The 12,617-nt window shown below is 53.4% G+C and overlaps 1 protein-coding gene across 1 annotated transcript in view; it reads left to right on the forward strand.

Moving 5' to 3' along the window:
• The first annotated feature begins 5,252 nt into the window (after positions 1–5,252).
• Positions 5,253–12,617, forward strand: part of SLC9A1 (solute carrier family 9 member A1) — a 31,508-nt gene continuing 24,143 nt past the window's right edge. The window contains 3 exon segments of the mRNA XM_005238305.3: positions 5,253–5,518; positions 5,520–5,615; positions 5,617–5,701. Of these exon segments, the coding sequence (XP_005238362.2) occupies positions 5,384–5,518; positions 5,520–5,615; positions 5,617–5,701 (316 nt within the window). The 5' untranslated portion in view covers positions 5,253–5,383.

A 12,617-nucleotide genomic window follows, 5' to 3' on the forward strand; every position in this document is an offset into this window, starting at 1 on the left:
CGGGCTGCTTAAAGCCAGCCCTCGCTGCTCCCGGCTCCACTCAAGCTTGCAGGCCGCAGCGGGGCCTGGGCCGCAGCTGCCTCACGAACTCGCCCCAGTGGGGGCCCGGGCTGCGCCGCACCCGCCCTCAAGGACGGCCTGGATCGGGGACTTCGGCTTTGCGGACCCCGTTTCCATGACCCTGTGGTCGTCCCGTCGCTGCGGCTAGGAGCCATCCCGCACGGATCACCCTGCCGCAGGGGAAGCCGCCAGGCCAGTGCCACCGCAGCGTGATCTCCAAGCAGCGGGTTGTGACCGAGTCCCTGCGGAAGAGCTGATCCCTGCCCGCCGGCGTTTGGTCTTTCTACCAGCAGTTCGTAGAAGTGAAGTGCACAGCTCCCGCAGGCTGGACAAAGTTTTTTAAGGGAAAAAAACCCAGGAAACTCTCTGGAAAGAGCCAGGGGGTGGCAGTGTCTGCAAAAACCTTCCCTTCACCTTGCCTTTCCAGCTGTCCAGCACACCCGGCCACTGGCTCTGGGGACCCTGCCACCAGACCTTAGGGCAAAGGCAAGACTGGCATTTCCACTAATCCTGATTATCTTAACACACCCTTCTGAAAAGAGGGTGTGTGTAAAATAAATCAAAAGTTATTAATTCATCCCTCCATACTTTATTTCCACAATTAAACATTCCAAAGTCTATTAATAAAGTATAATGGCTTAAGTTTTGATTTAAAACTTAATTCCATGGCTCCTAGATAATCCCAGCTGCACAACAAAAGAAAATTGCTACTTGCCTCTTCTGTGTTAACAGAAGGAACAAAAAGCCCCTTAAATCAGATATTACATGGAAGCGTGAGGACTCTCCCGTACACCTCCAGACTCATAAATGACAGATCACCCATTAGCTGTAATGATTTGTCTTCATCTCATAACCTATTAACTTATTCAGCTGTTGTCAAAGTTCTTTACGGAAGATAATTGTTAATTGTTGCCTCTGCATCTGTCCAGGCTCTTAATTAAACAAATAATAACTGGGATACATCACTATCATCCTTACAATGGGGTTTTATCTTCTTTTCTCAGATGCCATCCTCATGGGGTTCTAAAGCTCTACATAGAAAATCAGGCAGGCTTTGGATGCCCTTGACATGTAAGTTTTACTTGCTGATGGAGAGAAAATTGGGGCACAGGAGCTTGATTTTTTTCCAAGCTGGTGACGGACAGACGTAATGGTGACTGAAGCCAAGCAGGACCAGGGGTACAAGGACAAGAGCTGTAGGTTCCTGCCTGCAATCTAAAAGGGAACTGGAGGCACGATGAGGAATGTAAACAAGGCATCCTCCTCCCAGCACCTGACCTCCTGCAGGATAAACATCACCTTGGAGAGTATCCTCTTGAAACAGGGCTGTGGGGTTTTCAGTCCAAAGAAAGGCACGGGGAACAAGGGATGAAATTTCCTGAGAGTTGGACTTGCCTTTCTTACAGTGTTTGAGGGAAAACCATTTAAGTCATGCAGAAGGCATTTTTTAATGCCTGTCCTTGATCTGTGCTATACACAGAAAAAATAGAAAATTCAGCGTAAAAAGAACACAACATACACACAAAAATTATATTTTACACCCCGTGCTACATAGTCACAGCACGCACGTACACAGGTTCATAGACAGATCTTATTCTGTGAGAGAGAAGCAACACCATTTGTCCTGCAGACATCTGGCCAGCAAGCACTGGAGCTGGAGCAGGATTTGTCTGCAGGTTGAAGTGGTTGGACTAGAGCAGCTGAAATAAAATTCAGAGTCGTGCATCCTCTACTTCCTACTTCACTGTGCTGTCTATTGGGGTAGACAATAGAAAAAGAAAATCATTTGAGAGAGAAAGCCTGACCTGCACCCACTTTGCTCAGCAATCACAAGCGGGGATGGGGGAACAGGGGCAAAGTGTAAACGGGAAGAGAGGTAGTGGTGCCCCCCAGTTCATCTTTATCTAATAAATGCACAGAGGATGAGAAAGAAAGATCTGGGTCTAATATAGAAATGGACTATAAACATACAGACACGTTCTTCTAGCCAGTGTGGGCTATAGCCATATATATACAGCAAGATCTGCACTCCTGGGTTTTTTGAGCAAATCTGCTGCAGATTCCTTGCATGACTTCAGAAAACACTTCCCTTTGGCATCTTCCTGAGTTTACCTCCCTGTGCAATGTAAATGATGTTTAGCTTTTGAAGATTAACATCTGCTGGAAAATATTTAGACCCTCTGATCAAAGCTACAACAGAATAGCAAAGCTTCATAGAGGACTCTCTTAATACAAAGGCCAAATTCTGCATGATTTACATGTGAACATAACTGGGCATTTGCTGGGTACTGCAGCAGCATGTGCTGGGTTATGAAGCTCTGTACACTTGCATGGCCTGGATGAGCAGGGGGAATGCAGGTGTCTAGGTCAGAGAAGGTGCCAAGCTGCACAGCTGCTCAAGGTGCAGGAGGTGTGAAGTATTTCCAGGGGCCAAGGAAGACAATTATGAATTTAGCTATATACACAGTCTGATTTTGCTCTCCAAGATACAACAGGGTAAGCTCTGGTGTATTGTAACTTATGTAATTTGCTTGATGGGACATTTTTAAAGCTCCCTCTGCCTGTTCATGTGGTTGTATTGCTCTCCCTTTGCAGGTTAAGAAGCTTAATCCTAATTACACTCCCTCCCAGTGCAAGTTCCAAGAATCACGGCGAGCATCTCAGCTGGGCCATGAAAAGCTGGAGGTAACTGGACTGCTCTCCTAACAGAAGACACAAATAACTGCAAAAAGCCCCAAGGCAGCTCAAGCCCCAAGGCCCTGTTTGGGATATTTGCCACTGTCAGAGTGCTGCAATGCTGATGGATTAGTTTGGGAACACAGATTTAACTGGATGTCTCCAGGTCTTCATCTCCCAATCCGGAGGAAGCAGGAATATCTTTCCACTTTGTCAAGAACTTGCACCAACTGAACTCCTTTGCAGAGTTCAATAGGTTGCCAGGCCCTTGTCCAGCCAGTAGCATTCAGCCAAGCAAGTTGGGAACGTACCAGCCAAAGTAGCAAGAGTTAATTTGATGCTGCGTCTCCCATTGGCAAAGATATAATACCCGGTTCAGACAAACCCACTAAGGTTGTGACTGATCCAGGCAAGAGGAGGCAGAAAAATCTGACTCAATTATTTAATGGGAATATTGTATCAGTGTTAGCTTCTAGGAACCGTTCCCGAAAGAAAACACCGCCCCCCCCCCCCCAGTGTTTTTTCCTGAACAAGTCTAGTTGTCTGCATGCTGCCAGTGCACGGTCCTGCTTCAGCTGAATCGAGTACCAACTGCTGTCGTCTAGGATCAGGCTTCTCCCCCAGATATGACTAAGCCCTTTCAAAATGAGAAATGCTCAGGATTTCTTGTTTAATTGCTAAAACAGATTAATTTGACTATCCAGAACATAACCAAGCGGAAGAGAGGAATTGACACACCTAGCTGGTTCCTGCTCACGTTGATGATTCACTTTAATTGACAGGTCACGTTTGTTGATGATTTCCACCAAAGAGCTGCAGCAAGGCTGCTGCGCTCCCCTCCTGTCTGCCAGGAAGGTGAAAGGCCACATTCCCTGCAGCCTGCCCTGAGCGAGTCCAACCACCAGCACTTTGGGAGCTGACACCATCCGAAAACAAAAATGTAACCAATGCAAACCAGCAAGTGTAACCTTCAAAGCTCGAGTTTTAGCTACCATGTGACATGTCAAGGGCCTATGCCTTTCCCCGCGGAGTACTCCAAGGATTAGGGGCTGCATCTTCACCAAAAGGCTCCTCTGCCCCCTGAAGTTTAACTAATAAATCAGTTCAAAACTCCCGCTGGTTCTGCTTGCTCCAGTCACACACACGTGACACTCAGGAAGTAGGTAGCAGAGCCAAGAAATCAGGGTGGCTGAGCCCAGTCACACGGTGCTGAGCAACCCCCCCACACTACTCCAGTGGTTTTACTAGAGCCTTATCAGATTTCCTGGTGACTCAGACTACGCTGCTGACCCGTGCAAAGGGCACGATGGTACCAACAAGCACAGATGAGGTTACAGCACCATGTTGGTCCAGAATAGCAGCCAATGCCCACCAGGCCCATCCCCCTAGAAGTCATTGCTCCACAAATCCCACCGCTGAGGCTCAGCAGACCATGGCTGTCCCTCTCCAAGCTTCAAACACAGAGGAGGCAGGTGGCTGCTCTGCTGGCCCCGTGAGGCCTGGCTGGGCCATGCACCTGAGGTCTCCCTGCCACTCCCACACTGCTGGGCATGGTGTGTTGCTGTGTCACCCCACTGCACCCCTCCAGCAGTGGGCACCTGCCAGGCCAGTCTGCAGATCCTGTTTCCCTCCCTTTCTTTCGGACTCCCTTGCCCTTGCATTAGGGCCTCTTTGACTCGTACCCCTCCATCTATGTGCACCCCTCCTTGCATTTCACCCCCCGCTCCGTGCCTCTTTGCATCCAACATTAGCACCCTGTGCCTCCATGCATATCCTCTTTGCCTTGCACCCCCTTGTCTCCTTGCACCCCATATTGCCTTGCACCTCTCTAAGGCTTGCACCCTCATCCACTGCTTGCCTCTGTGCATCCCCTTTATAGTTGGATCTCACCTTGCTGTAGCACACTCCCACTTCTCTGCTCCCCCCTTTGCACTGCACCCCCCGGCATCACACCCCATCTTGCATTGCATCCCCTCCTCCATGCAACCCCTTTGCCCTGCACCCCCTCTTCCACCAGGACCCCTAGCTCCCCCCTCTGCATCCCGCTTTGCAGGGCCCCCCCTCTTCCACCAGCACCCCTGCTCCCCCCTCTGCACCCCCGCTTTGCAGGGCCCCCCCCCACCAGCACCCCCAGCTCCACCCTGCACCCACCTTTGCAGAGCACCCCCTCTTCCACCAGCACCCCCAGCTCCCCGCTGCACCCCGCTTTGCAGGACACACCCCTCCACCAGCACCCCCAGCTCCCCCCTGCACCCAGCTTCGCAGGGCACCCCCTCTTCCACCAGCACCCCCCAGCTCCCCCCGCGCACCCCAGTTTGCAGAGCCCGCCCCCTCCAGCAGCACCCCCGCTACCCCCTCTGCACCCCGCTTTGCAGCCCCCCCCAGCAGCATCCCCCTCCCCGCAGCGGCCCCGGGCCCCGCAGGCCGCCCCATCCTCCCCGGCCCCCCCGCCCGCCTCCCGCCGCCGCAGGCGCTGCCTCCGCCCCTGCCTCCTCCCCGCGGCCGCCCCGGCCGCTCGGTGGGATGAGCCCCGGCGCCGCGGCCGCCCCAGCTGCGCTCCGGCTGTCGGCGGGGCGGCTCCTGCCCCACGCCGCCGGCGGGCCCCGCCGCCCGCCCGAGCCCCCCCGCCGCCCCCCGCCCCGTCGCCATGGGCGCCGCGGCCCTGCGCGCCCTGCCCTGGGCCCTGCTGCTGCTGGGGCTGCAGGCCAACCCCGCGCTGGGCTCCGAGCCCCCGCAGGGCCAGCCGGCCCGGCTGCCGGAGGACCAGATCGGGGGCTTCACCCCCCGCGCCGCCCCCCTCGGCCCAGGAGATCCTGCCGCTGAACAAGCAGCCGGCCAACGGCTCGGGCGAGGGGCACGCCAAGCCCCGCAAAGCCTTCCCCCGTCCTGGGCATCGACTACACCCACGTCCGCATCCCCTTCGAGATCTCCCTCTGGATCCTCCTGGCCTGCCTCATGAAGCTGGGTATGTCGGCAGTGTGGCGGGGGGTCCTGGGGGGAGGGCACCCTGGAGGGACCTCCCAGCACCCCCGGGGAGGGACCCCGGCTTCATGGGGCAGGCACCCTGAGCATCCCAACGAGGGCCCTCTAGGCATCCCAGGGTGGGACCCCCCCGGCTGAATGGGACGGGCAGCCCCCAGCATCCCAAGGAGGGTCCCCCAGGCATCCCAGGGAGGGATGCTCCCAAGCATCCCAGGGCAAATTCCCCTGCACATCCTATGCGACCCCCCAGGCACCCTCTCCCCACGACCTTGGATCTCCAGCATCAGCCTGGCAGGCAGGGCAGTGGCACCCCAGCCCCTTTGCTCGGCACCGGCTTGCTCATCTTGCTCTCCAGGAGCGGGGCTGAAGGTGCTCCCTGACCCCTGACCATCTCCTACTTGGACCAGGTTTGCTTTCCTCCCTTTGGCACTCAGGCAGCAGCAGGGAGGAAGCGTTTGGTTTGTTTCTTTGCTTCCTTTCTCAACCACAGATGCCTTTTGTAACCTTGGAAAAGTCACTTAAAAATCTAGTGCTTCAGCCTCCCCTTCCTCCCACTCCGCAGCAAACCAGGGTAGGCAGCTGCCTCTGCTGCAAAACGTGCTGAGGATTCCTGCATTAAAGATAACAGCATCGGAGCCAGGGGGCTGGGAAAAGTCACCCGTTACAATGACTCGCTCTGGGAAAGCATCAGTCACTGAGGTTGGTGACAAAGTGTTTTCCAAACTTCTGCAGCTGGATCAATACCAAGCGAATTACCCCAAAGCGTGTGATGTGATGTAACTGCTCCACACTCACTGGCACCAGCGTGCTGGACCCAGCCTCCAGCAGTGCAGAGGTCGAGCTGGACCCAGTCCTATTAGTGGCGATAAAGCCAAGAGGGCAGGTGAAATGTTTGCCAGTCCCTGCCTTAAAGTGGGTGACAGAAGGGAAGGGAGCTCTGTGTTCCTTCGTTTTGCTCCTCAGTTACCATCAGTGGTTTAATAATGCTAACAGGAGTGCTCCAGCTTGCTGATTGAAATCTTGCTTTGGGAGCTTTTTTAAGCTGGTGCCTGTTGGAGACCATGCCCTGGCCTGGCCTGGCGGGGTCCAAGAGACCCCCAGGAGCTCAGATCCTCCCTGCCCAGCTTTTCCTAAAAATACCTTATCCCCTTCCCAGCCTGCTGTGAGCGTGCGTAGGCAGGTAAAGCCCCATTTTCACAATCCCTCCTGGGTGTTTTATTTACGTGTAGGCGCAGGACTGCAAACACTTCAGACCCAGAGGCTTCCTGCCTGTCTGGGAGACAAGTGGTTGGGGCAGAGTGGAACTAGGTGAGATCTGTGGGGTTTATCCTTTCCTGGCTTTGCCCAAAATGATTTAAGGCACGTTCAGCTAGAAGGTACCTTGCCATAGGAAACACAGCCAGGAAATCTCCTTTCCGAGGGCTTACCTAGTGCATGCTAAGCGACCTCTGCTAGCTGTTTGGGGCTATTGCACTGCATTTTCAGTCCTGCCTCGGAGAGCAAAGAGTGATGAAATCAGAAGTATCTGTGCGGAAGCTGGTAAAGAAAGGAGGGGCTAACAGCATTGGCCTGCGGCCCTGCTTGGGGTGTGCTTTGAGAAACCACTGCTGGAAAGCACCAGAATGGGCAGCAGAAAGCGGCTCCCCAGGGACGTAAATGGTGGGGGGCACAGGGGCATCACTGCCCGCTGGCTGCCCCCCTCCCACAGGTACCCTTTGTCATCGGCACTGCACTGGGTTGCTGTGTGAAGCTGTTTCTGCCACCCTTGCCTGAAGTTAGGACTCATTTGTGCTGCAGGAAAAGTTATTTCTGGCGGTGAGCTGAGCACCGTCGGTTCTTACGTGTTAAAAGTATTATGCAAGACTGCGTGTTTAAGGGGTATATTTTAGGAGGAGCTGCCTTGCAAGTTTGGCAAGGGTCCTTTGGAGATGGCAGGTGCTCTGCAGAGCTCCAGGGATGCTGATTATGTCAAAATCCGTACCTTAGGCTACCTACACCTCTAACAGGGGCTTCAACAGCAAAGCAGTCCTGGGGCATCCTTCTCTTTGGCCTCCTCTCCAGGGTTTTGAAGGGGATAGCGTTGCTTGTTCATGTTGTCTTGGCACGTAGTTTCCAAGTTGCTGGTACAGCTGAATACTCAGGCTCCCTCTGTGCATGACCTGCAAAAATGTCTCACTGCTCGGTGTCTAAATACTGGCCCCGTCAATACCACCCTGGATCAGAGGATGTCATTCGGGAGCAGCAAAATATGCTTTTTTTCACCCAGGGATAGCTCTTACACAACCAGGCACCGCTGCAAGCGTGTGCAGTACAACCTGTGATGGCAAGATGAGGCATACACATCTCCAGGCTTCCTAACTGGAGAGGGTTTGGAGCGTCCAGTTTCCATGTAGAGGGGAAGGGGGCTGATGAGCAGAACAGGAAATTGTGGTGCTTCCTCTCTCCCCACCTCTCCTGCTAGTGTGCGTTTAATTGATGCATCACCATAACCCTGCAAAACTCTGTGGTGCAGGGGACAAACATCCTTTCTCCAAGAGGGGGAATTTGTGCAGCGTGGGCTGTGCATGACAGCTCAGTACCTCCTTACTGTCCTTCCCCGGCTTCTCCAGCTCTGGATGCCCCTTTTCTGGGTTAGGGCTGGGGATTGAGCCACATGTTGCTGCGAAACTGAGTCTTCAACCCTGTGAATGGCTTACGGGTGTCATCTGCTAGCGTAGTGCGGAGTGACCATGTAGAGGAACTCCGAAGTGGTTACAGAGCTCTTCTCCAGGCCAGGAGATGCAGCCTGACCCTGGTCCTGTTGCTCAGTTTCCCCTCGTCACTCTTGATGCTTTAAACAGCTTTTGAGGCTTAAATGAGTCCCGGCGTTGTCCCTTCCCTCTCCCCAGCAGCCCTAACTATGAATTTGGAGGATCAAAGGTGTGAGTTGAGCCCTTCCTCTCTTGATGTAGTTTTTGTAAAATGCCTCAAAGGATGTTGGTTCCTGGAGGATTTACCACCTGACAGGGGGTGGCTTTCTGGGACAGAGGGACTTGTCACCCCAGGGTGTCCTGTGGGTGTGGGCTGTTTCTGCTTTGTTAATCCTGGTAGAGAAGGGGAAGGCTGGTGCTGGCTGCTTTACTTAATACTCACGTGGTATTTTAAGACTGTGTAGGAGAAGAGGGGGTGAGGGATAGCCACAACCATGCCTTTCCAAAGCCCCACCAGCTGCATGCAGACCACATCTGGAGGTGGCTCAACTTTGCCAGTAAAAGTGGAGAAGGGTTTGCGGCTGAGGGTTGCAACCAGACTTTGTCTCAACCTGTTGCGTAGCTGCAGAAGGTCAGACCTTTGTAAAACAACCAAATCAGAAATCTTCTGTGCCTGTGTCCAAGGTTTTGCAAGGATATTGTAAGGGTTTCCTTTGCGCCATGCCCTGAGGAGCGGTAGGGAAGGGCTGGGGATTTCTCAGCACAAGAACCTGGTTTCCTGACTCTGCGGACTGACCTTTCGGCTCATGTGGCTCCGGGAGATGTTCAGTGGGATCCAGGTCCAACTGTAAACGCGTTTCCATTTCAGGGGAAGGAGTGACTCAGGAATGTAAATAGTGGGTTGTGGTTATCAGTCCCCTTGCTGGCTGTGTGGACACAGTGGTCCCTTTGCAGTCCCTTTGCTGGGGCCTGGTAGCCAGAGCTTTATTGCAAGCTGCCAGCTCTTATCCACCTTGGGGAAGAGTTGGGGTTACCTGTGTCTCCAAAGCACATCTCAGGCCTTACCTTCTGAAGTGGAAACGCACAGCAGTCATATTTCCATCCTGCATTAGGAGCTGCCTTTGATCGAAGCATGCCCTGTTGTCTGTCTGTGGGGCCGTCTGTCTGCACCAAATGGCTCTTCAGCATCTCAGAGCTTCCCAGCTTCTTTGGAGCATTCTGGCCATTCCAACTTGCAGCTCAAGCATGTAGTGGGATGTGGTGGGTTGACCTTGACTGGATGCCACATGCCCACCAAGCCACTCTGTCGCTCCCCTCCTGAGCAGGACAGGGGGTGAATAAAAACCTCATGGGTAGAGATTAAAGGCAGTTTAATAAAGCAAAAGCAAAGACCATGCATGGAAGCAAACCAAAAGATTTATTCTTACTTTCTATCAGCAGGCGATGTCCAGCCACTTCCTGGGAAGCAGGGCTTCAGTACGTGTAGCAGTTGCTCTGGAAGACAAACCTAGTAATAAATGCCCCCACCTCTTCTCCTTTCCCTCAGCTTTTATTGCTGAGCAGACATCATATGGTATGGCATATCACTGCGGTCAGTTTGGGTCAGCTTTCCTGACTATGTCCCCTCCCAGGATCTTGCTCATCCCCAACCTACTGGTAAGGGGGAAGTGTTGGAGAGACAGCCTTGATGCTGTGCGAGCACTGCTCAGCTGTAACCGAAACACTGGTGTGTTATCACCACCTTTCTAGCTACCAATACAAAGCACAGCACTATGAGAGCTGCTATGGGGAAAATTAACTCCATCTCAGCCAGACCCAATACACGGGGACTTGATTTCTTACATGTCCATGCCAGAGACTGCTCAGAGGGTCCCTGCAAGGCACTACTTCACGGCTGAGCTCTCCTACCCTGCTTTTGCTCATTGATGCGCGTTAAGACACTAGCTAGCTGCCTGATGCCGTACTCCGGTTGGGATTGGAGCCTGTAGCAATCACTGAGTCATTGCTCTGTCTCTTTGTCCTTCTTTCACAGCGCTCAGCTTTTTCATGTGTCTGGGTCAGGGAAGTTGTCTGAGGTGTTCCCCCTCCCTCCAGACCGTCTGACGGCAGCCAGCGCCAACCTGGTGCTTCCAGAAAAATCACCACCGTGTGATTGTGGGGCTGGTTGGTGGAAAGCAAGAGTCTGTGCTAAGCGAGCAGAAAGGGAGCCCAGAGCTGTGGGTGGCAGTGTGTTATGTGGGGACACATTGCTGCTTTGAGGGTTTTTTGGTGACACATCTCAGCCTGGTTCACTGGGCACTGGGTATCCTGGTGTTAGGCTCTGGAGTTCAGTGCTGCTCCTGCAGCAGTGCTTGCCTTTGGGCAGTACCGACTGTCCCCATCACTGCAGGTGTCTGGGGAGGAACAAGATTAAGGAAGTTCCCGGTGCCTGCGGGCTGGTGATAGGAGCTGGGAAGAGAAGAGCAAGACATGACAGATGCAAGTGGGGTTGTGGAGCCTCACAGAGGCTCTGGGCATGGCAGGGTGGCTTCTGTGCACAAAAGAACAGGGACAATTTTAAAATTGCCAGAGAAACATTTTTAGAGGCTGGTGACAGCTGGCTGGCAGCGAGGTTTGGGTGCTAAAAACTTGGGTGCTTGTCAAATGCTTTTAGCAGCCCCCATCCCTCCCCTGAAACAAGGGCTTTTGGAGGGGTCATCCCAGAGGTCCCTGTGAGTTGAGGGACTCAAGGGTTTGTTTGGGCAAGGGGTGATAAGCAGGGTCGGAAACGTGTTGTGGTGGCATAGGATGTGAGAAGTGGGTCTTGAGACCAGATGCAGCAGAAACACGCCAGAGCAAAGCCACCAGCATGGGGAGACCACTGCGGTGAGACTTGAAAGGCTTGTAAAGGGGATGGGAAAGATGTGTGTCACCCCAGCCTTCATCATCATGTTGGAAATACGTGTGTCTGACATACAGGATGGGCGTGCCAGAGGTTATCTCTGTTGCCCTTCTGCCACTGCAGCGTTGGCTTCTCTAGAGCACCAGGCAGGGCTGTGCTGGGCAGGCTTCGCTGGGGATGGCCATCACAGAAGGGTTTGGGTTGGAAGGGCCCTTAAAGCCCAGCTAGTTCCACCCCCCTGCCCTGGGCAGGGGCACCTCCTGCTAGACCAGATTGCTCCAAGCCCCGTCCAACCTGGCTTTGAACACTGCCAGGGATGGGGCACCCACAGCTGCTCGGGGCAGCCTGTCCAGCGCCTCACCACCCTCACAGTAAAGAATTTATCCCTAGTATCTCATCTAAATCTACCCTCTTCCAGCTTAAAGCCATTACCCCTTCTCCTATTGCTACATGCCCTTGTGAAAAGTCCCTCTCTGTCAGCAAAGCTTGGCTGGTGGGAAGGGCTTCCAGAGGTTTCATGGGCTGTTTCAGCTGGAACCATGGGACTGGTTGATGCGGATTCTGTTGCTGAGCCAGAGGGAAACGCTTGTCTTAAAACCTACCCGCTCAGAAGTGGCAGCCCCAGCTTATTTCATGTGTGGGCTGCAGGTACCAAAGTGGCGTGTGGTTTGAGATCACCCCAGACATTTCCCCGTTTTCAGCTGGTGCCGCAAAAGTGTAAATTGCCATGATAATTTAAACAGTCTCTTCTAATGCAGACTTGTTGCGTTCCCACTTCCTTATTGGGGAATGATCCAAACGCGTGCTGTGGTTTCCCTTTCTCTCTGCTTTGCCATCTCAGAAGGAACAGCCATGGCATTTTTTTTCCCTCCCTGTTCTGCCCATTGCTGGTGTCTGAGCAAAAAACCATCCAAACTGTTCCCTCCATGGATCTGAGAAAACCGTTAGATTAATTAGGGCTGGAAGAGTGAAAGGTTCCTGCTGTGAAATACGGGATGGTTGATGGAGTGGGAAAAGCTGAACATGTCGTCATCACAGCCCATGCCTCCCTGGTGAGCCTTAATGTCCATTAAAGCAGAATTACACTTGGTTTGCAGCCATGGCTTTGCTCCCTGCAGGGACCCTGTCACCCACAGCGGTGCCTGGTTCTGCTTTTTGGACCTTGAAGCCACTCAGCAACGGAAGCTGTTGTTTCATCCCATTTATTAATGAAGGTTTGGACACCTGATACTGGGGATGAGGGATGGGTTGGCTTCCTGCAGTGTCTGCAGGTGGAATTTGGGATGTGGGCATTGACTTGTTGAGTCCTGCAGCAGGTGGGTGCTGGC

This window comes from Falco peregrinus, chromosome 3 (assembly GCF_023634155.1).
Source record: "Falco peregrinus isolate bFalPer1 chromosome 3, bFalPer1.pri, whole genome shotgun sequence".
Taxonomy (NCBI): Eukaryota; Metazoa; Chordata; class Aves; order Falconiformes; family Falconidae; genus Falco; species Falco peregrinus.